At 36.1% G+C, this 26,740-nt stretch overlaps 2 protein-coding genes across 2 annotated transcripts in view; both read left to right on the top strand.

The window, feature by feature from the left end:
* Nucleotides 1-9,766, top strand: part of LOC144439269 (uncharacterized) — a 32,409-nt gene extending 22,643 nt beyond the window's left edge. Inside the window, exons 19-24 of the mRNA XM_078128543.1 lie at nt 1,222-1,339; nt 3,935-4,085; nt 5,781-5,843; nt 8,202-8,274; nt 9,204-9,257; nt 9,536-9,766. Coding sequence (XP_077984669.1) covers nt 1,222-1,339; nt 3,935-4,085; nt 5,781-5,843; nt 8,202-8,274; nt 9,204-9,257; nt 9,536-9,766 — 690 coding nt within the window. The remainder of the gene's footprint in view (nt 1-1,221; nt 1,340-3,934; nt 4,086-5,780; nt 5,844-8,201; nt 8,275-9,203; nt 9,258-9,535) is intronic.
* An 8,808-nt stretch (nt 9,767-18,574) lies between these two features.
* Nucleotides 18,575-26,740, top strand: part of LOC144439268 (atrial natriuretic peptide receptor 1-like) — a 16,503-nt gene continuing 8,337 nt past the window's right edge. The window contains exons 1-9 of the mRNA XM_078128542.1: nt 18,575-19,235; nt 20,130-20,257; nt 22,318-22,500; nt 22,908-23,043; nt 23,393-23,626; nt 24,496-24,659; nt 25,752-25,874; nt 26,073-26,176; nt 26,625-26,740. The exon at nt 26,625-26,740 is cut by the window's right edge and continues 8 nt beyond it. Coding sequence (XP_077984668.1) covers nt 18,575-19,235; nt 20,130-20,257; nt 22,318-22,500; nt 22,908-23,043; nt 23,393-23,626; nt 24,496-24,659; nt 25,752-25,874; nt 26,073-26,176; nt 26,625-26,740 — 1,849 coding nt within the window. The remainder of the gene's footprint in view (nt 19,236-20,129; nt 20,258-22,317; nt 22,501-22,907; nt 23,044-23,392; nt 23,627-24,495; nt 24,660-25,751; nt 25,875-26,072; nt 26,177-26,624) is intronic.

Below are 26,740 nucleotides of genomic sequence, written 5' to 3'. Positions count from 1 at the left end.
TAATCCATAAAACTCCACTGATAAGATAATACTAATGTGAGAACTTGGGACTGAAAATCCTGGCCAATCTGCTACTAACCAAAGCTTTTATGAGTCAAGTTACATGGATATTGAAACTCATTACTTCACACCATTTCACTGTGTAGGCATAAAAGACAGATGGAAATTATAATTTTGAGTACAATGTATTTGTCAATTCTGTGAATGTGAAAAGTGAATATAATTTGAGTATGGCGTGTGACAGTGGAGTATCTGTTCATTGTTTGAGACCATTCAATACCTTAAACAGCTCAATCAAGAAAAAGGCATGTTTTTATAAGAGTGATGCACAAAGTAGAACAAACCAATGTATTTCTAAAGGTACCGTGACTAATACATTATGGAAAATGAAAAGTTACAGAGTTTTTTTTTTAGACAAAAACTCTTCTGGCAATTTAAAATGCCCTAAGGATATTAATGTGATGAATAAAGCTCCAGGTTGTTTTGACCTGGTGTGAACTCCCAACCAGAAAGACTCAATTGGGCGATACATTGTTTTTTTACATCTCACTCAGCTTTTTTTGTTACATATGAATACACAAGCAAAAGACAGGTTCTGATTGCTTGCACACACATGAAATCACTGTATGAAATGTTACATTTTATCTTATGTGAACACAAATAGATAGACTAGTTTTGTATTTGAATCTTCCTTGCTCCAGCTGACATTGATGTTGATTTGTGTACATGGTGAGATCAAATGTATCATTTTGTGTACTTGTGAGCTATCAGTGTATTTTATATCTTTTATTTATACTGGATAGTCCTTTAAGTATATAAACACTTGTCTCCCAAGAAGTCCAGTGAGGGCCATCCCTCATGGCTTCAGTGTTAATGCAGGAGGAAACCCGGGGAAAACCTGCATTGTTCAGTAGAGTCAAACTGAACAACACTCTTCTTACTTACAGCGTGGTAAAATTTAATCGAACCCTGAATGGGGTTCGAACCCCGACCGCAGTGGTAAAAGGCAAGTGGTTTAACCACTCAGCCACCGACAACCCCATATATGTAATTTATTTTTAATATGTAATTTGTAACAAAAGATGTGTAAGATGTTGTGTCAGATGTGCATGTATGTAAGAGTATCAGTTCAACACACATAGACATAATAAATGTCACAAGTTACCATGTCTGATATATCCTGAAATATTCTAAAATTTCATATGATCTTTTACTTTATAGGGCATAACCTTTGACCTTGGGGCTGTCACAGTTGATCCTTTGACCTCGTCCTATGACCCCAGTCCATTGAAAGATTACCTGAAAACTTTAGGGTTACAGTATTTCTATGAAGAACAAGGTTAGTATAATGATGACGTCTTTCACATAGCATAGCGTATAAGGTAATAGCAAACCAAGGCTATTAAGATTTGTTGGGGGGGGGGGGGGAGGAATTATTGCTGTCAAGTTGTTGAATTACAAGTTATACTCCAGATAACAATTTGTCTGAGATGTAACACCTCATTTCATCAAAGGATGAAAGATCAACAGTCCTTGCAGGCATTTCAAATCATCTGTGTCTGTCACATGTCAATTCTTAATTAGATTTTAGTTATTTCTATCAGTTATGTTAAAGCAAATGTCAAGACTCTCAGTGTCCAAGGGGAGTGCATATGTACACTCATTCATTTTAATTCCTTGGTAGAGCACATCTTGACTTTATAATCTTATTAATTTTCACACAATACAGAATACACACACATAGTAATAAAATAAATACCACAATCACAAGATAACAGAAAGACAGACAAAATATACACACCAAGAAGAGAAGTAAGAGCTATGTTTTGGGCTCTCAAGGAATCTCTGAGATCCACTGTTACAAGTGTTCAAAAGTTAATTCAAAATAATATGATATTTGGAAAATGTATGTTTTGTTTCTGAAACTGATGGAGTGGGGGGGGGGGGTGTTGTGCCTTGGCAAATAGCAAAAACAAAGCGAGTCAATGGCCATATGGATGAGGATATGGTATTTATTTTGGATTTTTAATTTAATTTACAAAACAATTTTATCATGGCTTTCTTCAAAAATCAATGCGTTACAACATTGACAAAGTCTGTGTTTGGAACTCAATACAGTGTAAAAAGTTTGTTATTGTACGTACAATAACAAACTTTTTGCACATTTCTTAGCTTTTTCAATGTGTTGAGTGACAAACAAGGTCTTGGCATATGTTGTTTCACATTGATTTTTCAAGTAGGAAACCATGATAAAATTGTTTTATAAATTAAAACATCCAAAATAAATACCCAATCCTCATCCATATAGCCACTTTATACTCTAGTGGGGATGAGAAGAAGATGACACACCAACTGTCTATTGTGAATTACATTCGACTATACTGCAGGAAATTCTGCTTTTCAATACACATTTTAAAAAAAAGTCAGTCTTACCTGAACATGTCAAGCTGAAATTTTATTAGACTTCAAAATATTCGACTTGACAGTAACCATGGAAACTGAGGGATTATACAATCCGAACAGCTTCCTTCGGTGTTTAGCCATGATTTGTGGAAATCAAGGTAAATCAAGATAAAGCCAACATACCTTCTAAGAACACTCTTGAAATATTTGTTACTATAATAGGTCTTAATGACTATGGTAACTTCTTTCAAATCTTAGCTGCTCCTTCATAACTAAAAAACACTGCCAATGGCATTATAGCACAACTGTGTACTTCATGTGTTATCTTTTAGCACAACTGAACCCTGAGGTAGTTCAGTAGGACTATAGGTGCCACAAATATTTGTGTATGTATGTATGTATGTATGTGTGTGTGTGTGTGTGTGTGTGTGTGTGTGTGTGTGTCTGTGTCTGTGTCTGTGTCTGTGTCTGTGTAAATGACACCATGACTTCCACTCCACATGCTATACATGGCCCATTCAATAGAACATATCAGATATGTATTAAACAGTAGTAAAGTAGAGGATGAATATTGCTTTCTTTCAGTATGTTCATTCTACAATGACGAAAGGAAAAAAATGCATGAACCAAATGTTGATAAGTTCAGACTGATAAGAACAAATGAATCTGAACTTCTGACACCTTGTGTAAATTTGTATTCAGTGCATTTAAACAAAGAGAGATGTGTACAAGTGAATTGATTTAATTTTCAGTGTAGTAAGCTTATGTGACTCACTTTCTGTGTTTGCATTTTTCATTGTACATGGGCCGGAGGCTTAGAATAAACACATGCTAAACATACGTGACAGTAGGCACACTAAGTCAACCATCATGTTATATTTTAGCTCTCTACATGGAACTTAATTGAGGTAAACTGCTATTGCAGGTACTGACAATTTGTAGCAAGTCTTCTGAACTGTACTGCTATGTGAAAAAGTGCCTGGAGACAGTTCTTATTCTTACGATTCACAAAACATTTATTATGAAAATGTTTGCCATGCTACCATTTACAAATCATCTATCTAAGGTAATGGCTATAGATGCATTCCTGAAAATGAAGACTATATTAATGAACCAAAAGCTGTCTAGTAAGAGTGCATATTAGAGAATTTTATATCCAGCCCATATTAATGTGTGGATCCGAATGCTGGATCATCTCTTCAACTGAAGAAACATGAAGAAGCTGAAGAAAAAGGGATTCTGTAGAATTATCAAGACACCATGGACAGCACATGCAAATAATAAAAGTGTGCTACAACAAGAAACGACAACACAAATACTGTAGTATGGAAGAACATACAACAATGACAGAGAAGCTTTATTTGATATGTAGTACTAGTATGGAAAAGAGAGCTTGAACACCTAATAATGTCAGGCAAGATCAAGGGTTGGAAAAGTCAGAGAGACACATAGATAGATGCTTGTAAGAACATTGGCTGATTTGATACAAATTATGCACTCATTGAAAATGTTTCTTTGTCATTCTTGGCAGGAATTCTTGAGCAAGCCAAGTCCTTGGCCATCTGTGAGTCAATCTGTAGTTTCTGTTCCCGGATGAAGAGAGGTCGACTCTATGCATGTGCAAGACGTGAGGGATATAATGTCCTAGCTATGGGTCAACATTTAGATGACTTGGCTGAAAGGTAGTGAATAGCATTATAAAACTGCCGACATCAGACCATAGACGAATGGAACCTGTTACAAATAGGGAAAGTAAATAACTGAAGTGGATTAATAACACTTGGTACAGCATGTGTGAACAGCAGAGACTTGTAGTGCACACCATGGTTTGATAAGAGCAGTTTTATGGCCTCTTTAAGTGTACATGAAATGCCAGGGGAACTGGAAATTTGTTTGTGAAAATGAACTATATTATGTAAAGTGGTCAATGACATAAAACTGTTATCAAATGATAGAACTAATACAATTCTCTGTACTTCCAACATGTTGTGCCAAGTGTTATTAATCCAGTTTTTTTTTTTTTTTACTTTCCCTGTTTGTAACAGGTTCTGTTTGTCCACAGTCTGATGTCAGCAGTTGTAAACCATAGACATACTATAAAGATAATGATCATTTGATTGTTTTGTTGACACCATGACTCATGCTATACATGCATTAGTACAGAGGTGCATGAGAACACGTCAACCTTCTTGTTCCAATTTAACCCTCTAGCCTGAGGTAAAATGCTATTGCAGGTACTGAGAATTCTGAAAATTGTGATGGCCTGAAAGAGGGACCATGAAATATTTTGTTCTTGATTGGTACCTATATCTGATAGTGTTTCCAGTAAAAATCATGTTATTTTTCTTACATTTTCATATGAGCCATGTTGACCTGTAATGAGATCTGTTTCATTGCCATTAGAGGGGTATGACTTAATGAGATCTGGGGGTATGACTTAATGAGAATCTGTCTCATTGCCATGAGAGGGGTATGACTTAATGAGAATCTGTCTCATTGCCATGAGAGGGGTATGAGGTAATGAGATCTGTCTCATTGCCAAGAGAGGGGTATGACCTTAACCCTTTGAACCCAAAGCTCCCCAGCGTAACGTGACGTATACCCTGAGCTCCCCAGGGTAACTGTTCCGAAATATCATATTCTTTCTGAAATCATATTTGTCTGCCCGTATATATTTTTTTAGGTGTAAACATGAATAAATGATAAATAAATGATAAAAACTGACTGTCCAACCTATAGGGGAGGGAAAAATGTTCTCCTTTGAGCTCCAGTATGTCCCCTTCCATTGCCACACCCCCTGCCACGCCCACCTCCCCTACCACGACCCCCTCCCTCTGCCACACCCTCTGCCAACAGGTGCTAGGTCTAAATTATCATCGTCTGAAACATTTGAAGTAGCTGAATCAACGTGCCTTACGTGGCAGAAATCGCCGTTTACACTAGAATGCTCACTTGATAAATCACTATCATGGCCATAATTGTTACCGTGCACATTTTCCTCATCCGAACTCAACACATCTTGCAGCACTTGAGCATTTGTAATACATCTACGAGGCATTTTTGAAGAGCGAGGACCGATAAAGTAATACACAGCGACGTTAACAATGGCGGCACTGTACGTCATCACTATGTTTGGATGCCAAACACGTGTAGTAACGGGCTGTTTGATTGGCTGTTATATTGCTAGGCGATACGGCCGGTATACCGGCCTTTCGGATATAAAGTCAAACTCCAATAGGCCGGTATACCGGCCTTTAGGGTTCAAAGGGTTAATGAGATCTGGCTCATTGCCTTGAGAGGGGCATGACATAATGAGATCTGTCTCATTGCCATGAGAGAGGCATGGCTTATCTTTGTTTTTTCATCATTTTTTATAGCTTTCTGATGTCAGCATTCCATAATGGTCTACTGAGAACCATGAAGGCTAACTACATAGTCAGGTAAATTAATTAAACTCTATATCAGTCTCAGAATTTCATATTTTTGTTGACGTATGTATAAGTTATCTAAGAAATTGAGACATGCCTTAGGGATTTTATGCAGCAATTTATATTAAAATAGACTGTCTGTTCTGTTGTTTCCAATTTATGCATGCTTTGATATGTTCTGTTTTAGAGTAAATTATTTTATAAAACCCCTTAAGTGGTAAATATGTTTGAGTGGTGTTTGAGACATGCAAACTTCTAGTGATACATGCTTTACATTTAGAGGATTGGATTCAACAAAATACTCAAAAACAGAACTCATCAAATTATGTGTCAGTCTGAGTCTGAGTGAAACAGACAGTGTGGGCAGTATATGACAAATGTTTTTAGATACTAACTTTTCCAAACAGTTCTTCCTTACACAATGTTACAGTTTTATTAGCACAACTGAACTGACAAGGTTCAGTAGTGCTATAGGCATGGTTCTGGTGTCTGTCTGTCTGTCCGTGTGTGTGTGTGTGTTGGTGTCTGTCTGTCTGTCCGTGTGTGTGTGTGTGTGTGTGTGTGTGTGTGTGTGTGTGTGTGTGTGTGTGTGTGTGTGTGCACGTACATACATGTGTGCGTGTGTGCGTGCGTGTATGTGTGTGGACAAGACCACATATTATCATGATAGAAAATTAAACTTACTTTACTCTCAACTGTTGTGCTACAATGCCATTGGCAAGTTTTATACATTATTTGAGACCACAAAATCTTGTCTGTCAACTCAGGTTCTGTTTTAGAGTAAACTGTTGACCAGAAGTTTGTGTCTGTAACACCCAAATAGTAAACATTAATGACAATATGTGTATAACACTGCCATGATCAAACTTGACATCTCCTGAACAGGATCACTGAAATACATAAGGTTGGCTATTTACTTTTAGTACCAGAGATAATCTCTTGCACTTAGCCTTTTGTGCATATTTTATGACACTAAGTAATCGAGCCTTCAGTTTCTTAAGATAGACACAAGCTAAATCTATAGTCTTCAATGTGGTAGATTTTACTCTGTTGTGTGATTCTAATCACTCTGTGATCAAGATATTGTAAACATTGGAAGTCCCAAAACAACACTGCAAGTTCATGGAACTCTAAATAAACTAGTTTTCAGAGACGCCTCCCTACTGAGAATATAATTAAACCAACAGCCATTCAATAGCTTATCACTGTTGTATAAAGATGTTGAGACAATAGTGTTAGTTTGTATCTATTTTAGTAAAACAAAGACTCAATTACCAAAGTAATAATTATAAAGCTTTAAGTTTTAACTTGTATTATTCAAACTGTTTCCTCTATACATTGAGAGAATTCATTCATGTGATGGATTCTCCAAGGGGCATAATATATGTCGCACGGTTGTATGGATCTATTTAACTTGTACTCAAACATGATTAATCGTCTCTGTAACTTCAACTATCAACAAGTGCAGTTCTCTTTTTGTATGACTGAGCATCTTTCAGAATAGCTTGTGGTGGGAGGAAACACTGATTTCCCATGATAATATTAAACATTAGCCAAATTGCGGTGAATAACCCAGCATGTGTTGAGCAGCGACCGCAAATTTCTTAAAGTGGCAAAGTAAAATAAATTGACTAAGCTCAGTGTGACATTATTTTTGATGATTTCTATAATTTTCATAACAAATGTTTACTCAATCCTGTGGACAAATGTTTTTACACATCTTCCATGTATATCAAATTTAGAGATCGTCTTATACAATTTGATTACAATTTGTTTCATTCTAGCGTTGTTATTCATTTTATTTGCCATGTACATTTACCCACTTTTCTCATTTCTTTATACTACTTATTTAATTTTACAGCGACTTGTAAGCCCAATGGGCTGTCTGGTTTATCAGTTTCCTCGTATTTCGTATTTGTAAATTATATTCAGTAATATCACATGTCACTATAATAAGCAACTCTATTCTACTCTACAATTCAATAGAAAAAGGAAAGTGGCTAAATTTTATTTTATTTTCAGTGCTTTTATTTCATCAACTTTCGCCGATTGTGAAATATGCTATGTCGTTGTATGGTTTCCTTTTTCTCTTCAACAGTCACAAATAATGCAATAAAAGAACTGCTTGCTGTCTTTCTTGTAAACTAATTGTACAAATCAAAAGGCCAGTGTTCGACAGGCGGCACTAACCATACAAACATAGTTTGTTATGTAAAAAAAAAAAACGAAAGTGGTTGGAATACAAAAGAATAAATAAAACTGTTCAATCTGTCAAGCTGTTGGATTGTAATCAGGTTGATGATATATGTTATTCACAGAAGCAGACATACTGCATCAACATCGTAACCAAATTTGTCAATTATTTTACAGGGAAGGAGATTTGAGAGTTATTCGGCCACTTGTCTATGTGAGAGAGAAAGATACCAGACAGTTTGCTGAGCAGGTAATATTCAATATACTGTAAAACGTTAATGTATATTTTCAAGTGTGATTGAATTGTAAGTTAAGTTTCTTGCATAATTGTTCCTTTTGAATATTAGTACAAATATTGTAGACCTCAATGCACAAATTGTAAAAGCTGTCCTTGCATGTACCTAGCCAAGTAATATTTTGAATAAACATCTCAGCCAATGCCGAGAGTATGTCTGATTTTTTAAAACCATGACCTGCTTGGCATACTGTGAATTCCAGTACAAGAAGGAATACCCTTGTTATAGTAAAAAAAAAATGAAGTTTACCTTGAGATGGTGACCTGGCAATTGAAAAAGGAGATACCTGACAGTTTACGCAAACCCCCCCCCCCCCTCCCATATGTTTGTTTCCGATAACATATCTTCAGTAAATAGGGTAGGTAGGTCGTAATTTTATTTAATTTATTTGTTTATTTATTTATTTATCTATTTGTTTGCAGACTATATTCTTTAAATTCAATTTAGTCTTAAACATGAGAGTTCGCCGTGGCAATCTAATAATTGGAGGAAACAAACGGAAATAGTACAAACAATCCAACACGATAGCAAAAAATGACTGGCCATCTGGCTATAAAAGACATGGAATATGATTTTAAATGTTTTAAAGTCAGTACTATAACCTAGGGTCAGTTGTTATATTTGAAACCCACAATTATTTTTAAATTTGGCCCTAATATAATAGTTCATAGTCTACTCAGAGCAAGAACATTGTTTGAATAAAAAGCATAAGATTCACTTGACCTATGTCAGATATAACCTTTCCTTATCACATTACATTTATGACTAACAACGATGAATGGTAACAATACTTTAATGGATGAAAAATGATATTACAGATAATATTGCTGAAGGTATTTTTGATGTTCAATTAATTCAAACTAACTATCTCATTTCTCTGCAGGCCAAATTACCAGTTATCCCAGAAAATTGCCCCGCTTGTTTTGATGCACCCAAGGTAAGAGTTTTATTCATTTGTTCAGACTTATTCTGTAAATTCCATTCAGTGATTGTAGACATCTTTAAATAGTTGGTAACCGCTGTGATCAAATGTATGCATCATTAACAAGTCAACTAATCAGAGCATATACTAGCAGTCAGTACGATATAATCTGCAATAGCCTATTTAGCAGTTCATGTATTTAGTGTATATGTCAGCATCAAACTAAGGAGTTACATGTAAATACTATTATAATAATACCAAGATTTGTATGTTTCATTTCTTCTTTTTTTTAGGAGCGACATCGTACCAAACAGCTGTTGGCAGCACAGGAAATATTATTTCCAGACTTGTATCATAGTTTGCTGACTGCAATGAAACCATTGATGGCCATCGATAGAACTGGTTTAGAATCAACACTCAGAAACAAAAAGGGAGATCTGAACATTTTACAAACTCAACAAAATGGTAATAATAATGATGATGATGATGATGATGATGATGATGATAAGCTGTTTGATTTGTGAAGGCCAGCTAATTTTAAGTTATGCCCAGTCCAGTGAACTTCCATACTCATCCACATTTAGCCCCTTGCTCATTTATAAACCACACCTCTTATTTCATGATGTGGTCTTACTGAGTTGAACACACTCTACTATGACAAAGGACCAGATAACATTGACAAGAAAGTAAAGTAGAAATCTAGACTAGTTCCTGACAGGGACTGTATTATGTGTGTGCTTCATCACTATCCCAGTGTAGTCAATCAGGTTGCTCGAGCACAGATATCTGTGCTCCCCCTATGGTGTTGTCGCATCCCCATGTGATTTTAGTTTAAATACACTGGAGGTGGAGTCCTGGTTGGACATATACATATCATATCAGTCCTAGATCCTAGAAACATGAGAACGATGATGACAACAGCCTGTCAATTTGTGATGGATTACTACTGACATGCGCCATTTGTGCTTCGCTCACCATGGGGGTTGAACTACATTTAACACCTTGAGCAACGGGATTGACTAGACTGGGATAGTGATAAAGTACACACATAACACGGTCCCTGTCGTGAACTAGACTATAGGACAATATGATGGCAGCGTGATGTTTCATTTGTTTTACAACAGGTATAGTTTCACAACGGCCCTTTACTTCCTCAACTCCCTGGGGAGCATACAATCCATAATACTTCACAAATTAGTCTAGTTTGATCTAGGAATATCTAGAAATATGTAGATAAGGAATTGGGCTCATCATTGATATGCAAATTAAGCCCAAAACGAAACAACTGAGATGATTGATTTAAAATTTGTAGGACGTTTTTTGACAAAGTTTGCTCAAGGCAAGATGAGTTTGTTATTGATCAATTTGGTCAAAAAGTTGGATTTTCAGTCTGAAGGCCTAACCACAAGAAATATTTGGTAGATTTGACATAGTTGCTACTTTTAGAATGCATGTGTGAAATTCAATGCACTACATTGCAATTAACAACTGGTGGAAATATTAAACAAAACTGAAAGTGAAATTTAGACAAAATAGTTGTTTGTGTAGTTTGAACCTTAACATTGTGTCATCATATGTTACATTTTATATTTGTTGTTAATCATTGATGACATTTCTAAAGGCCGTGTGAAGTATTATCCAAACCACTCAACAACAATGTTGGCTGTTTCAGATGAACTGAAATATTCTTACAAAAATGGTTTGGAAACATTTAATGACATTATTATGAACACAGAATATTCAAGCTTTTCAACCCAGATTATATGTCACATGAAATAGGATTTGTTACCATCCGGACAGGATGTACTGAAGTGGCAATGCTCTAAAGAGCATCTCAACAGCAGCATTAAACTTTCTTGCAGACGTACTGAAAGATTATTCCTACTCACAGAAATGGTTATGAAATATGTAATAACATTCAGTGCTAACACAAATGTTAAAGCTATTCAAAATTGGTTTATGGTTCACATGGATACTAATTTGTTCCCATCTGGCCAGGATGGGGGAAATTGCCCTAAAACCTGATAAAATCAGCTTTGCACTATAAACCAATTTCCTGTGTTCTTAGGTCTAAATAAATATAACAAATTTGAGAAATCATTATCATGTAATGTATACTTTCACGCCATACTATAATATACCGCACAAATATGCAAATCGGTGAGTGCCAAAGGCACAAAGTTAACATGCTATGTTGGACAATAAAGCACATCACTTTGTTTTGTTCGGCTATCTCTTCAATGAAGGCTTGTTTAGCAATATAATCCGTCTATATCGTAAAACTGTGTCCACAGTCGGGTGCCAGATAATCGTGCATACAAAAGCATAAAGTATTACGTATATGTTTTTGACATGGATTCCAGGTGAGCATTTTGTGTAATCAGACGCTCCAGACTATTACATTTGTAAACTGTTCATCGAAATTTACAAACCATGTAAGACAAGTAAACATGATGACATAACGTGTAGCCTGTAGGTAAAAAACATCCTTCCAGCAATTTACATGTTCTGCAATTTATCTAAAAAAACAAGCACAGGTGTTTTTAGTATCATTAGTTATGAAATCCCTCTTGTAAAATCCGTGCCGAATATGTACTAATTGTGGACTTTGTTGACTCTAGAATGTCTATAATTCATACAGGAGGTCATCACACATTAATCTCATTGTAAAAATTGGGCCCACGACGCAGCATTCTACTTGTATAAGTTGTAATGCCACTAGTCAACAATCGATCGGATGTGATTTCGTCCTGCGTTTCTTTCTACTATTTACAGTTTGGAGGTTTTTATACAACCCTCAAACCTTAGCATCATCTAACAATGTCTATACAAACAAAACCATCTGTCATTACAGTGTAATAACCAAAACTATGACAATCAATAGGATTCTTGAAAATTGTTTGCATCTATTAAATAATAATTTATATAATATTTTTTCTGCCGTCTATTTTCTCCACTTCAAGGCAGACTTAGATGGATAATGAAAGGGGAAACCGGTTGGAACAATGTGATTATTGACGCTATAGTTCAGCAAAAGAGTGCTGTCAAACTGTGGGCTTTCTTTCTATTCTATTGACACAAACTGAAGGAAAAGAGACACGTGCATATATCTTTGTAGAGTATCTCTTGCCTCCCTCCAATTGAAACAAATATACGTTTTAATGTTCCTAGTCTATTCTCTCTCTCGATGGTTAAAGCTGATCGCTTACACGGGTATCCATATACTCAAATGTATTCAGGGGAAACGTATTGTCGGGATAAATGTGGTTTACTCATAAAGAGTAAAATCATTTCAGGCAAGTATAGCCTGCAACCAGAGTAAAACGCCTCTTCTCATTTACTATCTGTATGGATTGACTAGACTTACCTGTGTGAATTGACTTATTTTGTGCTGATAATTCACATTGATTTATTTTCAAATTCCAATATTTTGACATAATATGTTGACACAATATCTTTCAATATTTACATTTGTATAATGACATACCGACCAGCTTGTACTGATCATTTATCCAACAAAACGTCCACGTTCACATCCCTTGAATGAAACGCATGAAAAGATTCTGCAATGTGAATGGTCATTAAGCTGATTGAGATGTTTGTTTTTGAACTCGGAGGCGATTATTGCAATGAATGATGGGAAAATAAAACAAAGTAGTAGTCGATACACTGAATGATATTTTGAAGTAATAGATTTTTTGAAAAATTAATGAAATTATACAAATTGTGTGGATGAATGTTTAATTATTACTTGCTAAATACTTGACTGTTTATTTTGTAGAAAATAAAATTTATAAAAAAAGAAATTAGCATGTCAACCAGATCTGATTCAATACTATTTTGCTTTTGCGCACTCTAGTGCGCGCTCTTGTGTGCGTGCGAGCGAGTGTGTGTGTGTGTGTGTGTGTGTGTGTGTGTGTGTGTCTTTTTCCACTTGTCAATACTGATACTTGTATAACCCATGTAAGATTTATAAAACATTCAATTTGCTATATAATTACGTGGTACAAATCGGTTTTCAAACGTCTTGCGTGACTGCCAACACCTGTGAACTACCCCAAACACAGAAGGAAATCAGTCCGAGTTGAGTGCACAGTAATCCGGGACAGTAATGCATTTTTTAAAAAAACAGAAAGCGATACGGAGCTCTTATATCCATTGCCTACAAGTATTTGTAGTGTAATACCATGAAATGGTCCCTGATGACATTAAGACATAATTGTAAAATATCGGTACCTTTCACCTGCCTAACGTGTACCATTTTACCATTTCAATTACGGTGTCAGATACTTGACTATTTTGATGTCTTGGCTAAATGTATTATATATTGGTATAGGCCGCCCAGTCTTACATGTAATGTTCTGAGTTATGAAAGTGAAAAATCTTGTTTGCCATTCAAAACAGTTTCATCACTAATATTACCTAAGCGTTTCTAAAAAGGATTTGAGAGAAATTGTGTCTTGGGAATTAGAGACGTCGGATTATCATAAATATGTTGCCTTTAGCTGGTTTCCTCTTCATAACACGGATCGATGAACTTCGTAAAATGTATTTCCTCGCCCTAGCCTGGAGGCCTGATATTAAGTCCACATTTTCCAGACGCGCGTTTCAAAATTTACACGTGTGTATTAATTTGATTTCGTCGTGTTCAGAGACTCTTTTGGACGAGTTTTCATTTCTTAACATAACAGATGGTAATTCTCTATTGAAAATTGTGAAGATGAAGAAAGAATACAATACAGCAAATTGTGAGATTATCTGAACAAGACAAATAAGCCATCCATGTGGTAATGCGTCGAGACGATATCAAGAGAAAGGATTAGGCCTACACGTATTGAATCAGGTACTCATTACATCACCCCCATGCAAAATAAACCTTGATGTGCAGACAGACAGGGAGATTATACAGCCAGTTTCAAGTTACCGTTCAACGGTTCTGTTTGATACAACCACAAAGAAACCAATAAGAAACTGCATATTCTACATTAAGGTAGCAAGATAACAATTTCATGCTACATTTTGTCCAAATGAAATAAACTATTTAAACGTACTGTAAATATACACGCAGACATGTGGGCGCCAATGTTTTCATTTCTGCATTTGATGTCTTTATGGTGGTACATAAGTTCATTTTATTTAGAAAAAATGTCACAAGAAACTGTATATTCATTCAATCTTGCTGTCTTAAAGTGTGGCATGTGCAGTTTCTTGTGGGTGTTGGCTTTGTGGAAACTTTGAAAATTATTTAATAGATATAACACTATTATTATTTCCTACTTTGTTAATTATTGGTTTCCTTTTTTTTTTACTTATTTTACCGAAAGCTTAACATATTGATTTTGACATCTGGCGCACGCGTATGAAAACGTGTGATCATATAATATGCAGACAGCTGATGTTTGTCATCCAATGAGTTTCCGTAGTATTCAAATACTACACCCCTGACTTGTTAGATTGGGGAACTACTTGCTGTATACGCCATGCGACAAACAGTATTTATATGTATGCTTTTATGGTGTTGCCTAGCAACATAGTCACGTGCTACATGAAGTACAAGTGAACACTCTTCGTCAGCAACCAAGGAAGTTGGGGCTATTATAGTATATGTCGACCATCTCTTCAACTGGTTTTACTTAAGCAAAGCAGGTAAGATTTTCAAGATTATTCAGATAACTGGAGTTTGTGTCACGACTATCATTTCTGTTCGCCGAATCTATCTTTGTTCTAATTTTCATCTGCATGACATGATTATTGTCTTTCCGATTTGAATTATTTTCTCTGAATCTGCTACGACACTTCTTCACTTTGTAATGTTGAATTCCGTTTTATGAGACTTTTTCTGAATAATTCACACCCTTACCGTTTCATGCCTCTGTAAATATATTTCATATACATTATCACCAACGTACTCAACCAAAGGAAACAGCGATTTCGGATATTTCTGAATTCGTCAAATTTCTTGCTAGTCGTTGATTTGCCGTTCCACAACACAGAGTAACAGTTTTAATTATACAGTTTTAACGATCTCCGTATTAGTGTAATATACGACAGTTCTTGTATATATAGCGTTTCACTGTACAGAATCACAGCAAGTGTGTATTTGAACATTCTCAGTACTTTATTTTCACCAGTTTCAAGTTGGATACACATTCACAGTATGTGGCAATAGAAGAATATAACCGTATTACAATAGGCTCGAATTTTTTCCCCTTCTTATTGTCCACATGGATTGGTATTGCAAAACATGTATTCATCTCAATTTAGAAATATTTCTTCCTTTAGAGTTCCTTTCGAGACATACATACATACATACATACATACATACATACATACATACATACATACATACATACATACATATATATACATACATACATACATACATACATACATACATACATACCTACCTCAAAAAACGTTCTAAGCCCTTCTTAACCATATCAATTATTCAATAACCTCCCGTATTTCTGGTGTAATGGCATGAATAGGTTGACTTTTTGACTAGCAAGTTGTAGAAATGAATTCTTGTTATATTAACACCATCAGAGTATGCAAGTAAATGAAACATAAATACGAACGTATGCTGACATATTTTAAGATGCATGTAAAACAAGACAGTGAAAGTCAAAGTATGGTTCGTATTAATAGAGTTATGACTGACCAATTGTGACATCCCTTTCAGTGTAGCTATCTTAATTCATACGGTGCATCATTGCTGAGTACATGTACAGTATAAGTTATCGTGATGGTCGACGTGAAACATAAAAACGTCATTTCACTTTTCAAATTGTCTTATTTGATTAAAGTTGTGTCAAATTTCGTGTATTGCATATTAGTTATCGAATCATGCAACTGCGCAGGTCACAAATATGTTTTGTTGTCTTCGTTACGTTGAATTTAGTATCACTAATCAGGGTGACTGTTTTCACTCGTTTCTCGTAACCATAATTTTTTTTCACTAATGTCATTTGAAAGACAAGTACATACAGTTGCTTTTTTGCTTTTTTTTTTAACCGATCGACCGCCAAACCCTTTTCTAAAAGGTTGTCTTTATATAAGCAGTCTGTCAGTTGACTCTGTGAATACTTACGCCGATCAATTGATGACTTTGAAAATCATTAGTTTCCAAATCTCTGCATTACTAGAATATTTAGAAAAAAACAGATGATAATGACAGCGGCATAGTAGTAGTTTAAACTTTATGAGTAATTTAATTGTCGGTATTATACATGTCTGTGGTTCTGCAACGTCAGCTTACAGAATGTAGTCATTGATTTTGTTGACGGTCTTTCCCCAAAGTACAATAAAGAGAGACGATAATCCTCAGGTATGATGTATTACAACCCTTGCACTAGTTGTCTAGAAATGCTGTTGATCTGAGCGTCGTTTTATCAGTAGTAGTCAATTAAAACTGACATTGAAGGTGCCGAAAAGTCGTCCCCTGAACACAATATCAAGCAGATATACATCGATACAAAATAACATTGGGTGTCTCTGATGTATGTTATCATACCATGGTCTCATCAATTTGTTTATGTCTGTGAAAGTTAGTCATATTGCCAAATACAATATTTCTAACTTTCAGACATAAACAAACTGATACAAGCATCCCATGCATCTACATCTAAGGCACCCGCTATTGTTTTTGTATCAATATATGTCAATGACAGTGTGTGACAAGGAGAAGACTTCTCAGCATCTTTAAAGTCAATTTTAATAGTCCACTACTGATAAAACGACGTTCTGATCAGCAGCATTTAGTACAACTGGTGCAAAGGTAGTAATATTTTGCATTGATATTGACATTAATTGAATGTAGGTTTCACTGACCGAACCTTGATTTTAGCATAATGTTATTAACAAGTACCAATGGCTACACAGACAGAACCGGTAATGTAACACACAAGTGGTTGCTTTTTTTTTAAAATTCAAAATCCGGATAATTTATTTTCCAATGTGGCGAAATCTGTCTTCAGATTAAAGCTTACGTCGTGTTGGTGACTACCATCGTACATTCCCCATTCAACGCGTCCTACATACAACTCACATTGTGCAAAGACCACTTGAAACATTATAAATGTTTGCTTTCAAATAGTAAATCAGATGTAAAGAGTCTGAGACACTCTATATGAACACTCCATGCATGATTGCTCTGTACTCATGTATAAGAAAACGTAGTTTTAGTAACGACATAGGAGACTTTATATTGGATATATTAATTTGTGCAATACTCGTATCGAAGAAGGTATCTTCGATCATATTACAATTTTATGGATTCTTGTTGCCATAGGAGCTCGTAGCACAAACCTGTACCAGTTTAGGAACGTCAAATTCTTTGCAGCAGTTTGTTTTGTATAAAAATAATGAGGGTTTGGGTAATAAATGTGGCGGAGGGGGAAGGGCTTATATTGGAAATGTTTATATGTAATGCTCACATCGAAGAAAGTATCTTCAATATTTTAAAATATTCTCGTTGTCATAGTAACCAAAGGAAACCGTGATTTCGGATATTTCTGAATTCGTCAAATTTCTTGCTAGTAGTTTATTTGCCGTTCCACAACACAGAGTAACAGTTTTAATTATACAGTTTTAACTGATCTCCTTTTTAAAGGTCTACTTTTATTACATGCTCGATATTTGTAATATATTCTATTAGAAGCAAACGAAGTAGTTAATGTCGTGAAATGTGTTAAAAGAATAATGAATGTGAATGAAGTGTGTACACAAGCCGATGAGAATAGAAATACTCAAGAATCTGTTCGTATTCGATCCAACACCCCTCCCCCACCACCACCGCACAGACTCTGATACGCAGACACACATACTCTGTAATACACACAGAGGCACTCATTCACATACACGCACGCACGCACGCATATTTTTGTGCATAGTCTCTACATTATGAGAAGGTTTAATAGTATGTAAATTGACTTGAAATTGGGATCAAACTTGTCAAGAGTACCTATATGTTTTACAACTTCATATAGTTTAACATGTAAAGTCGATTCCATAATCCTAAATGCTGATCCGTTTCATGACATACATGCCCATGGTAATAGCTCCAACCTTTGCTTTGATTGTATAATACAATAATGATCGTTTAATCTCTCTCTCTCTCTCTCTCTCTCTCTCTCTCTCTCTCTCTCTCTCTCTCTCTCTCTCTCTCTCTCTCTCTCTCTCTCTCTCTCTCCTCTCCCCCTCTCTCTCTCTCTCTCTCTCTCTCTCTCTCTCTCTCTCTCTCTCTCTCTCTCTCTCTCTCTCTCTCTCTCTCTCTCTCTCTCTCTCTCTCTCTCTCTCTCTCTCTCTCTCTCTCTCTCTCAGCTGAATGAAGGATGTGGAATGTATCCGAGCACCGTCTGGTTGTTTTAGTTTTTTTCGGCGTAATCATTTCAATAAGTTCTGCGGACAATTTCACTATAGGCTTTCTTATCAACACATTTCCATTTTTGCCTTTCTCTGCGAAGCGCATCGGCGCGACTGTGAATGTTGCCATCGAGAAAATAAACAATAATCCTGATATTTTGCCGAACGACACCCTAAATTTTATCCACTATGACAGCGCTTGTAGCAGTCGTGTAGTCTTAGACCGGATTGTATCAATGGTAAAGGAAGACCACGTCGCTGGGATTATCGGACCCGCTTGCTCTTCTGCATCAGAATCTGGTGGTCTACTAGCCTCCCAGTGGAACATACCGATGACTGGATACCTGACAAGAACGCACGTGTTGTCTGATAAATCGCTTTATGATACATTTAGTCGAACAACATCCCCAGATAACAAAGAAGCAGAGGCTATTGTTGCGACTCTGACTACATTTGGTTGGCGTCATTTTGGACTTGTGCTAAACTTGGAAGGTCATTATGGAAGAATGTTTGAAGATGTAAAGCAGCAGTTGATTAATGCAAATTGCACAGTTGTCACTGTTTATTTCGACAAGACCAATGTGACGGCGTATAAAGAGGCCTTGGCAGAAATAACTGCTTCAGCAAGAAGTAAGTTTATAATCACCTGTCTGTCTAAATATATTATGTGTTTTAGCAATGCACATGACTGTACTACACCCAGGCGTACACGTACAGACCCCCCATGAATATATTGCTTTGGTTAAACCCATCCAGTAGCCCTCCACCAACCATGTATTTCCCCACATTCATAGTTAAGTTATGAATATACTTATATTGTTTCTATAGTTATATTAATATCAATATCAATATTTATATTTATGTTTATATTTATATTTATGTTTATGTTTATATTTATATTTATATTTATATTTGTATTTGTATTTGTATTTGTATTTGTATTTGTATTTGTATTTGTATTTGTATTTGTATTCGTATTCGTATTCGTAAATTTAACGGTTTGATGTTACAGTAACAGTATAAATAACTGATGGTTAATTTTATCATTTGTTCATCTCTCACAAGTTGCTCAATTAGCATGTTTATTTCGAGTTGTTCAGTGTCCTCGTTACATGTTACGTGTATATAACAGATATGTCAATTTCTCATGGATGGATGGATGGATGGATATGAATGTTGTTTTCTTTCTGACTACTGTGTTTGTGGTCTTAGTTAATAAGAGGCTTATAGGTATAATCTTTAAATTGAAATGCATCTGTGTTACTAAACCATAGTATTCAATTTAACTTTTGTTCCAAACACAACTTGAAGATTTTACCTGAAATTATTTTCGACTACACACTTCAGTCCTATGAACCCTTAATTAGGTCAACATGTCCATAAGGTCACATTTACTGAATAATGGGTCAATCTGTTGACAAAGACTGAATTGTGCAGTCGAAAATTTCAGGTAAAATTTTCAAGTTGTGTTTAGTACAAAAGTTACATTGAATACTAGGTATGATCTTGTTTTTTTTTTTACAGTCATTTACCTTGCCCATTGGCCAGGTAGTATGTATTCTCTGATGTTGACGGCATATGACGAGGGTTATCTTGATACAGGAGAGTATATCTTTGTTACTTCGGCTGGACTGCATAGCAATTTTTTTAGCGTAAGTTGTATTTCACACGGAATTGGTATTGTCAATTTGATCATGCAATGTCACAATATCAAGCACATATCATTAATACATTTTACCACAGTAGTTTTGACAAAAACTTTTAACGCAAAAGTTATGGAATTGAAAAGAAATAAAGTATTTTAACCTAGTGACATCAAAAATATGAAATATTGATAACATTCTGAAAATAAAGTCGAAGGGGAAGGCCACTCCAAGGAAATAAATATTATTACACATGTACCAGAGATCACTTGCACAACTGGTGCGCGCGCATACTAGTGGTATTTTCACTGCAGTGCATGCCAAAACATTATTGCATACCTGTATGCAAATGAGGCCGCGATCGATCGCTACACACACACGAAACCGGGTGATCGCGCTGTGTGATTTTATGAAAATTTACCTTGTCAGATAAACATATATAATAACAGAACCCCAGTGAGTTCCAGTGTGGGTACTCAGGGGGTATTTGCACTCATGCTTGCAGTGTTTTCTGCTGCATTTTCACTAGGAGCGCACAGAACACTGCAAGCACTCTTGCAAATACCCAGAGTACAGCACACTTCAATGCTCTCACGTGTCACGGGGCTCTGTCGTACAATATTTTCATAGACTTGAGATTATGGAGTCATTTACTGGTTTCGCATCACACGCATGGTTGCTAAGAAAGAAATCTTTGCTGATCTCTCCATTTTCTAGCATAGGCTCACTGTTGCATCATGGGACTTAACATACATGAATATGTATTAGATGGACAATTAATGACTTTATCTGAAGGTAATAAGCAGTTTGGCGGCATGAATATTAATTGCTAATCTAATACATGTCTGCTAAGACCCATTAGCATCAAGGGACGACTGCTAGAAAGATGAATGTGAAAGTTTCAATTTGGTGCTTTTTTGGCAATCGCTCGAAATTTATTTGATGTGATTTAAAATTTATTTCAAATCATGAAATGACTTCCTAGAGCCCAAGTTTATGAAAATGCCTTTATTTTCTGGAGCGATGTTGCTCTTTTAAGGAAAGCCGAGCATTTTGAATTGTTTGAGTAATTTTACATTCAATTGTGCTAGACAAAGAAGAGATTCACAGTTGCGTAACCTTAATTAGAAACTAAAAGCTTTACATCAACATATGCATAACCGTAGGTATGTTTTCATGAATAATATTCAAAACGATCAATCTTTCGTCTCTCACTACCGATTCACCTGAATTCGGGTAGTAAGTCCAGTCAGCACAAGAACAGTATAAGTTTTAATATGATATCTTATCTCTATTCCATTAGATTTACAACCACGGTTAACATAATTGCCTTTTAATTTGCCATCATAACAATGTTATCGATGATAAATGAATTATTTCTCCGAAGACAAACCCTCATTTTGAGCTTCTGAATATAGATAATTTAGTAATCTCATCAAAAAAATAATAATATGTATTTCACTAAACCTTTTTCTGTGCAACGTCTTCGACAATTTTTATCAACTGTATGTATGTAAGTAGAGTTGTAAGGTTACCATATTCTTCGTAGGTATATTCAGATTCACGATGGGGTTTTCTAGCGTCCGTGCAAATTTCAAGGGTGAAATTGGTGATATGTCACGTTCCATCTCAATTCTCGTGATTCCTTAGGCAAAATAATACATTTATCACAATTACATAAATTGCTATATGTGACATGGATACCCTGAGTGAAATCAAATGATTTAATGTAACAGTTACGTCTACAGAATACAGTCTACAGATATGTCAAGTCACAATATGTTGAGAGTTGTGGGTCAAATATTGTCCAATGCACATGCACAGTAACGACAGGACTTGATAGTAAAACACTATTCGAAACCATGACATTGCTATACTGCATGGTCAAAATCACTCAAACTTACATGCACATGAATGTATGTATGTATTTTGAATAACTATGATTTGTTAAGTGTGAGTAAATCTTGATTTAAATAAAGAGAAGTAAACGATCAAAAGATTGTGACTAAAATACGTTGTTTAAGCATTCTTAGACTGACTGAATGAAGTGTGTTAAATTCTACTCACAGGGTACACACTGGAAAGATGATATACATGATCGTGCTGAGGATCTTGCCGAAGCATACAAATCATTGATTATTCTAGAAATGGTGTCTCATATGGGCAATGAGCTAGGCGAGTTACTCCTCGAGGTTCAAAACAAGTTTCTCGATCCGCCATGGTATTACAATATGACTGATGCATCAGCTATGGTAAATGTACATATTTGTTCACGTGTTTCTATCTTTTATTTTCATGACGGATATTTAAAAACGTTATCTGCCTTTCGAGTACAACGAGTAACGACTCCAACAATAGTGACAATGGTATGTTTGTATTGTGTGTATACGTATGAGTATTGTTACTAGTGAGTATTGTTACAAACATACATACATACATACATACATACATACATACATACATACATACATACATACATGCATGCATGCATGCATGCATGCATGCATGCATACATACATACATACATACATACATACATACATACATACATACATACATACATACATACATACATACATACATACATACATATCAACTTACATGCGGCAAGTTTTTCCTTTTTAACTGTTGTCTAAATAATGTTTTATCAAATCTGTAGACGGGAGAATTGGTTGCTTATCTCTATGACTCTGTGTTCTTGTATGGCCATGCGCTTCACCGAGTGCGAGCAAATGGTGACGACCCCTATGATGGAAGAAAGGTGTTTAAGCAAATGCAATCCGTCGATTTCAACGGTAAGCAGAAGTATATGTATTAATTATATCAGTTGTAGTAAATACCCGGTTGGCTGTTGTCTTGTTTTCCAGTGGCGGAGCATCCAGGAATTATTTCTGTAGTGATATCCCAAGGGGCATCCCATTTGAAATTCCCTGTCTGTTCGATGTCGTGTCCATTTTCTTCATTCTAGTGGGCTGAGCTGGGCTGGGGTGGGGTACGGTGTCATAGGTACAATTTCTATCAAACGTGTACACTTCCCTGCTGACTTTTGTTTCTGAGATAATCTAACGACCGTTTAAAACAATATGTGCAAACACTATTTTTGATCCGACGATCGTAATTATTAAAAGTTTTGTTCTCATACAGGTATAACAGGTCGCGTTACTGTAGATGCCAATGGAGACCGTAACCAAGACTACTGGATTTTAAACTTTCGCAACGGAAGCACATTCGAGAAGGTTGCTTTATACGACAGTTTTTCAGAAATACTTCGTTTCGTTTCGGGAGAAAGTATGTTATGGCCAGATGGAGGCGTTTTGCCACCATTAGACGCGCCGGTATGTGGGTTCCAGGGAGAATTTTGTATACAGCCAGAAACAGGTAGGCCAATGTAATCATCAACCCTTCTTTTGTATAACAAGATGTGGTTTCGCTTGTTCTGTTCTGCTAAACTTTCTGTGCTACCACTCCTCTCAAATGATCAAAATCCAAGGTTTCACTGCTTACATACGTATATAACAACCAACCAACAAACCAACAAAATATGTATTCTGTTTTGCATAAAATCTCACAGTAGTACACTATAACATTAATCACTGTTCTATAGATACCTTTCAACTAAAGTGTACACTTTCAGATTGAATGATTCATTGTTGAGTACGCTCCGGATCCATTAATCACTTGGTGTTCTGGATGATTGAATTAGTGAGTGTACTAGCGGTGGTCTAGTATGTTGCCTGATTCCTCAATTGCACTCAGACGTTACGTGTAAAAGTCTACCGAAGTTGTTTTTTCACCATCATCATGGGATACGTACGGTAGACGAGGGGGACAATTCCGCGCTCTCAATGACTGGGCGTTTCAAAGCAATTTCCGCGCTCTCAATGACTTGGCGTTCAAAGCAATTTCCGCGCTCTCAATGACTGGGCGTTCAAAGCAATTTCCGCGCTCTCAATGACTGGGCGTTCAAAGCAATTTCCGCGCTCTCAAAGACTGGGCGTTCAAAGCAATTTCCGACGCCACAAACTGTCACATTGCCAACCCTGTGGGAAAATAAAAATGTGTCAATTTTCTTGAAAATGAAGTTGGTGAACGCCCAAATTTCTAAAGGACTAGGAGCAAGCTTTCATATGACGTGATTTGCAGAGATCATAAAGACGTTTACGTTGATCCCCGGGGCGCATTCTATTTCAACGAATGTCGAAATTTACTGATATGGAACGACACTGTTGTTTCCACGTCTCTTACAGAACAGACTTTGCTGCTAGTTGCAGTAATACTACCGGTGTTTCTAGTATCAATTGTGTCTCTAATCGCTGCCATCATTTACCGTCGATACAAATTTGAGGCTGCCTTACTGGAAACCAAATGGAAAATAAAATTCGAAGATATTACGATCAGAAAAAATTGGAGAGTAAGATTTTCCATTTTATATATCTTTCTTTTTGATTTCTTTCTTACGATAGAAACCAATTAAACTGAAGCACGACTTCATCTGGCTCCGGTGAAATCGTAACGTGCTAAAACTTGTACCGTTTACCTCCTAGCGCAAGAAAATTTTTACCAATATTGTAGTACTCTGACATTTCTGTCTCGACATAGATATTACTAAAACTGCTATATTTCGTTGTCTGGCACGACAAAGATGTTACTAATACTGTTATATTTCATCGTCTGACTCGCAATAAAAATCTTACCAACATTTCATACTTCAACTTTGGGTCAACTATATTTCAGGGATTAGTATTGCAACTTTGATCATGTTAATAAAGGCTTAAAATGTAACAAAATATACTTAATGTTGTCGTCTGGCCAGATCAAATTTTAAGACGTAGCGATGTTTGCAAGATATCATGCCAGATGATAAAATGTGACGTGACAATGTGTGTTTGTTAAGATTTGGTCAGACAAGAGGATTTGATTTGAGTGGACGTTTCCTGATCCTGTTTATCAAAAGTATCGAAGCCCTTTAGCGACAAGATTGGACCGGAAACCATTATATTGCAATTGATTAGACAAGGCGAATAGGTCATGATTGTTGATCGATACCATGTGACCATTGTACCATATCTACTACCTTTTACCGTAGAATGACATTTGTCATTATCTCAGTATAACACACAGAAAACCTAGAGATATGACGTCATAGTCATCATGAATCAAAGTTATCATGATGTCTCTTCTTGGCGATCTTTCTCGTGACCATTGTAAAACTTGAGAGGCAGACATAGATTAGATAATGAAAAATGAAGTATTTCTATCGTATGTTGATCGTTTATATAACTTTGATGGATTTAAAAGAAGGGCAGTGCAATAAACTATAACATAATATAACCAAAACAATCGCCATATTGATGTTATCGTGTGGCTCTCCAAAAAATCTTTTTATAAAGAATATTTTTGTATATCTATATAACAAAATGTAAATAGAAGGTTCACAGACCGTTGTGGATGTTGTTGCCATGGTTTCTGTTTTGTCATTTCTTTCCTTTCCTTTACATGGTAGTCTTCCCATCGTGGTAGCCTTTATTCGATTGGCAGTACGGCCCGAGTTATGAGTGCCTACTCCATGGACAGTCACATATCTCAGGATGGACGCCAACTATTCGCTAAGGTTGCTGTCTATGAGGTAAGCATCATAAACGAACAAGCTAAAGGGAACCCCCACATCTATAGGTCTGTACTTCCACATTTCCATGGTAATGGCACAGTCGAGGGCTTTCCTTGCGGTATTCGTTTAAAACGAACGAATAAATGAATAAATACCTGGTGAGCGTCTAGGAAAAACGCGGTTTTGGATAACCACGTCCTGGTTTTCGATATTCAGAGTATAGCTCCACCCATCGTCGCAAACCACGGCCTGTTTTACGGCACCGTGCTTAACGTGCCACCAGCTCTGGTTTGCGAGAATGGGCTCCACCATGTTGAATTGTAATGACTGCTTCTCAACCGTTCTCCGTATTTTGTCAAAAGCCTTGACTTGGTCTAACTAAGTATTCAGAAACATGAGTGTGTACATTTGCCTTATTTCCTTGGAAAAATCAGTGCACTCAATTTTAAGTTTTGATGTTTCCCCGTTCATTTTCTCACCATGGCATGTTCCCTATGTGGGGTGACAATTGCATTGAAGGTCGAAATTGTAGCACACTTTATTCCTAATTTTAATAACAGTCAAACATCTATCGTACAGGCTCGTGACAATTAAAGTTTAACACTATAACTTACTTTAAAGGGTCTTGAGTTAGACAAACATAAAGGCATACTATAGAATCAGATGCTGACAGAAATGGGAGATATTCCTTTGATCAGATTGACTGATCTTGTTCTGTTATATCGTTCCGAGTGCTGCTTAAATTTCAATCACAATCAATGGACACAGTACAGTAGATATTTATTATATTTACATCATTTATTTATCATTTCAGGGTGCAACAGTGGCTATCAAAATGATAGAACGTCGAAGTGTCAGTCTTGCACGGAGTCAGTTAGTTGAAT

The sequence above is a fragment of the Glandiceps talaboti genome, chromosome 8 (genome assembly GCF_964340395.1).
Source record: "Glandiceps talaboti chromosome 8, keGlaTala1.1, whole genome shotgun sequence".
In the NCBI taxonomy this organism is placed as follows: Eukaryota; Metazoa; Hemichordata; class Enteropneusta; family Spengelidae; genus Glandiceps; species Glandiceps talaboti.
This window is presented reverse-complemented; position numbering and strand designations above follow the sequence as displayed.